The sequence below is a fragment of the Colobus angolensis genome, unplaced genomic scaffold (genome assembly GCF_000951035.1).
Source record: "Colobus angolensis palliatus isolate OR3802 unplaced genomic scaffold, Cang.pa_1.0 Scaffold3, whole genome shotgun sequence".
NCBI classification, from domain to species: Eukaryota; Metazoa; Chordata; class Mammalia; order Primates; family Cercopithecidae; genus Colobus; species Colobus angolensis.
Genome location: NW_012116265.1, coordinates 1,396,068 through 1,400,124, shown reverse-complemented (window position 1 = coordinate 1,400,124; position 4,057 = coordinate 1,396,068). Strand labels below are relative to the sequence as shown.

At 40.2% G+C, this 4,057-nt stretch overlaps 1 protein-coding gene across 1 annotated transcript in view; it reads right to left on the bottom strand.

The window, feature by feature from the left end:
• Nucleotides 1-86: 86 nt before the first annotated feature.
• NDUFB1 (NADH dehydrogenase (ubiquinone) 1 beta subcomplex, 1, 7kDa) overlaps nucleotides 87-4,057 on the bottom strand; it is a 5,361-nt gene continuing 1,390 nt past the window's right edge. Inside the window, exons 2-4 of the mRNA XM_011949792.1 lie at nucleotides 910-1,054; nucleotides 361-430; nucleotides 87-161 (exon numbers count right to left, since the gene is read on the bottom strand). Of these exons, the coding sequence (XP_011805182.1) occupies nucleotides 87-161; nucleotides 361-430; nucleotides 910-1,054 (290 nt within the window). The remainder of the gene's footprint in view (nucleotides 162-360; nucleotides 431-909; nucleotides 1,055-4,057) is intronic.

Below are 4,057 nucleotides of genomic sequence, written 5' to 3'. Positions count from 1 at the left end.
GCCTCCCAAAGTGCTAGGATTACAGGTGTGAGCCACCGCACCCAGCCAATATTTTATTTTCTATTACACTGATCCATTTAAAAAACTTACATATTAAATTCATCATATTTATTCTTTTTATTCATGACTTTAACTTTTACCATATTGTCAGCTTCATTTTTCTGGGTTAAAGAATTGTAATTACTTAGTTTATATGAAAGCTATTATCTCTGCTCAGTGAGTTCATTCAAAATGTTTTCTAAACCCTTTCCAGCTTATTTTCTCTTTCTTGAAATCCCTGATTTGTGAATCACCTCTACCATCTCTTCATACCCACTGTGGATGCTGCTCACTTCTCTTGCCCCTCAAGCTTCCTCCTACCCAGCTGTATGCCCACTGGCAGGCATCCTGTCTTGCTAACGGGAACTCTCTGCTGCCAGAGGAGCCATCTCTAGAGGCATAATGGGACCAGGCAGCTGCCAGCTGCTATCACTCTGCCACCAGGTCTAAAGCTCTCAGGTAGTGTTGCTACGAACACAGCGCCTAGCTGCTATTATTACTATTTCTCTCAGCTACAGCATGTCTTAAGTAAGACAATATATGACAATATATGTGGAAGCTGTATATAAGCGAGGCTTTGGTCAGCTACCTTTAAACTGTGGCTGTATTAAAATGTACTTTGAATTAAAAAAAAAAGACGATACTTTCAAAGATCTGAAACAGCCTATTCATTAAATGAAGACTTTACATTCTAGAGGTAATCATATTGTTTTATCCAAGGATTCAATAACAAACAAGACTAAAAACAGTATCATTTGAATCTAAGTCCTCAAGGGGGAAAAATTATCCCTTCTATTTATTTTTGGCACATATAAAAAAGAATATTCCCCAAATTTGGCCAATTGCTGGTTTAAAAAAGTGCAGACTAACCTTTTAAATAACAAACTCTTGTTCCGGAAGGCAGTTAGCCGTTCATCACTCTTTTTGTCTAAATACCATCCAATGACAAATCCCATAGGGACAAGAACATGAACCCAGTGGTCCCGCACAATCTGAAGTAAGTTCACCATGATAGCTAAAAGAAAAAAAAAATTATCAGAAATACAACTGCTTTTTTTGTTTTTTTTGAAATAGCTTTTAAATTGCATCTGGGCCGGGCACGGTGGTTCATGCCTGTAATCCTAGCACTTTGGGATGCTGAGGTGGGCAGATCACTTGAGATCAGCAGTTTGAGACCAGCCTGGCCAACATGGCAAAACCCCATCTCTACTAAAAGTACAAAAATTAGCCGGGTGTGGTGGTGCACGTCTGTCATCTCAACTACTGGAGAGGCTGAGACAGGAAAATTGCTTGAACCTAGGAGGCAGAGGTTGCAGTGAGCCAAGATCATGCCACTGTACTTCAGCCTGGGCAACAGAGCAAGACTCTGTCTCGATAAAATAAATAAATTGCATCTGAAACAGGAAGATAATAGACATAGATGTAATAGATGTTAAAAGCCTAATAAGCCTCTCTGTTTGCCTGGCATCAGAATATTGTATAATACATAAAAATCTAATTGATGAAGATTACACACGGGACAATGATTAATATAAAATTACACTGCACTGAGTCTATTTATTAAATTTTACTACTAGCTTCAATAGTGATGTGATATGATACAGAGCAGAGAAAGAGAGAGGGTATGTAAAACATTCTGCCTGCAACAGCTGATTGTTTGCATCCTCCTCATGTTTTGGAACTTTTTCTTGTAAAAGAGATGAGGTCTTGTTATGTTGCCCAGGCTGGAGGGCAGTGGCTATTCACAGGCACTGCAGCTCTCAACTCCCAGGCTCAAGTATTCCTCCTGCCTTAGCCTTCCAAGTAGCTGGGACTATAGGCATGCACCACTGCACCTGGCTCTCATTTAGAACTTTTACATGTGTAAAACGTATTTAGAACCTCTCGCAATGCAAAAACAAATTTAATACAATTTTGCCAGAAGTGGAATTCTTTAGGTAAAGCTGTAATTACTGAAAACTAAATTTAAAAAGAAAAAAGATATGAGAAAAAAAAACTATATTCAATAATGTCACTGTAGATATGAATATAGATTACTCTAAAAAAGGTAAAGGGGCCAGGTGTGGTGGTTCACATCTGTAATCCCAGCACTTTGGGAGGCTGAGGCAGAAGGACAAGGTCAGGAGTTCAAGACCAGCCTGGCCAACATGGTGAAACCCCATCTCTACTAAAAATACAAAAATTAGCTGGGCATAGTGGTGCATGCCTGTAATCCCAGCTACTCAGGAGGCTGAGGCAGGAGAATTGCTTGAACTCGGGAAGCAGAGGTTGCAGTGAGCTGAGATGATGCCACTATACTCCCGACTGGGGGATAGAGCAAGACTCTGTCTCAGAAAAAAAACAAAACAAAAAACAAGGTAAAGGGAGAAGAAAACTTACTTTTATAGTGTGACTACTAGGTGGCTCATGCCTGCAACCCCAGCACTTTGGGAGGCTAAGGCGGATGGATCGCTTGAGCCTAGGAGTTTGAGACTAGCCTGGTTAACATGGAAAACCATGTCTCTATAAAAAATCAAAAAATTGGCTGGATGTGCTAGTATATGCCTGTAGTCCCAGCTACTTGGGAGGCTGAGGTGGGAGGATTGCTTAAGCCCAAGAGATGGAGGTTGCAGTGAGCTGAGATCACACCACTGTACTCTAGCCTGGACAACAGAGCAAGATGCTGTCTCAAAAAAAAAAAAAAAGAAAAAGGACTACTAGGTTACTAGGTACCAGAGCCATATATTTCTACACATAATGTGAATTAACTATTATTTACATTTTACAGATAAGAAAACAGCTTAATCCAAATACTATTAAGTATAGAGCTGGAGTTCAAATTCAGCTTCACTCTACAGCTCTGGCTCCTATTATAGCTCATGCCTAAGAAACCCCTTCCTGAATTGATGTTTATGGTACTTAAAAGCTTTTAAATGCCGAGTGTCCAGAAGGTAGATGAGGAGGAATAGAACTACAGGTTTTTCCTTATCCGAAATGCTTGGAACCCGAAGTGTTTTGGATTTTTTCAGATTCTGAAATATTTGCATACACATAATGAGCTATCTTGGGGATACGACCGAATTTAAACATAAAATCCATTTGGGCTTTTTGGGCTTTACATATACCTTATACACATAGGCTGAAGGCAATCTTATATGAAACTTGTTTTTTTTTTTTTTAAATAGTTTTGCTCTGTCACCTAGGATGGAGTGCAGTGGAGTTATCATAGTCCACTGCAGTCCTGAACTCCTGAGCTCAAGTGATCTTCCCACCTCAACCTCCTGAGAAGCTGGAGCTACAGTTGTTAATTTTAAAAAATCCTTAAAAAAATTTGTAGAGACAAGATCTTGCTATGTTGCCCAGGCTGGTCTCAAACTTGTGGCCCCAAGTTTCACATTTGGGGGCATTTTGGATTTCCAATATTCTGATCAGGGATGCTGAACCTGTAATAGTCATCAGGTGGAAAATAAATTGCACTAATTCAATAAAAACATAGTTGGATTGCCAATTTCCTATAAAAATTCGTGCATACAGATGAATTCAAAATACACCTGTGTGCATTTGGACCTAAACTAATAAATCATGTACAATGACTGAGAAGACATATGACAACATCCTAGAAAGACAATACATTATTGCCAACAAAACTGCTTAGCACTAAGCTGTGATAGGTCTATGTAGACTGAATTTCTGCCTCTCCTCTGACACTGATTGGCAGTTATACAATTCACACATTTTTCTTTCCTTTTTTTTTTCTTTTTTATTTTGAGACGGAGTTTCTCTCTTGTTGTTCAGGCTGGAGTGCAATGGCGCGATCTTGGCTCACCGCAACTTCCGCCTCTCGGATTCAAGGGATTCTCCTGCGTCAGCCTCCTGAGTAGCTGGGATCACAGGTATGCGCTACCATGCCCAGCTAATTTTGTATTTTTCGTAGAGACGGGGTTTCTCCATGTTGGTCAGGCTGGTCTTGAATTCCTGACCTCACGTGGTCCACCCACCTAGGCCTCCCAAAGTGCTAGGATTACAGGTGTGAGCCACC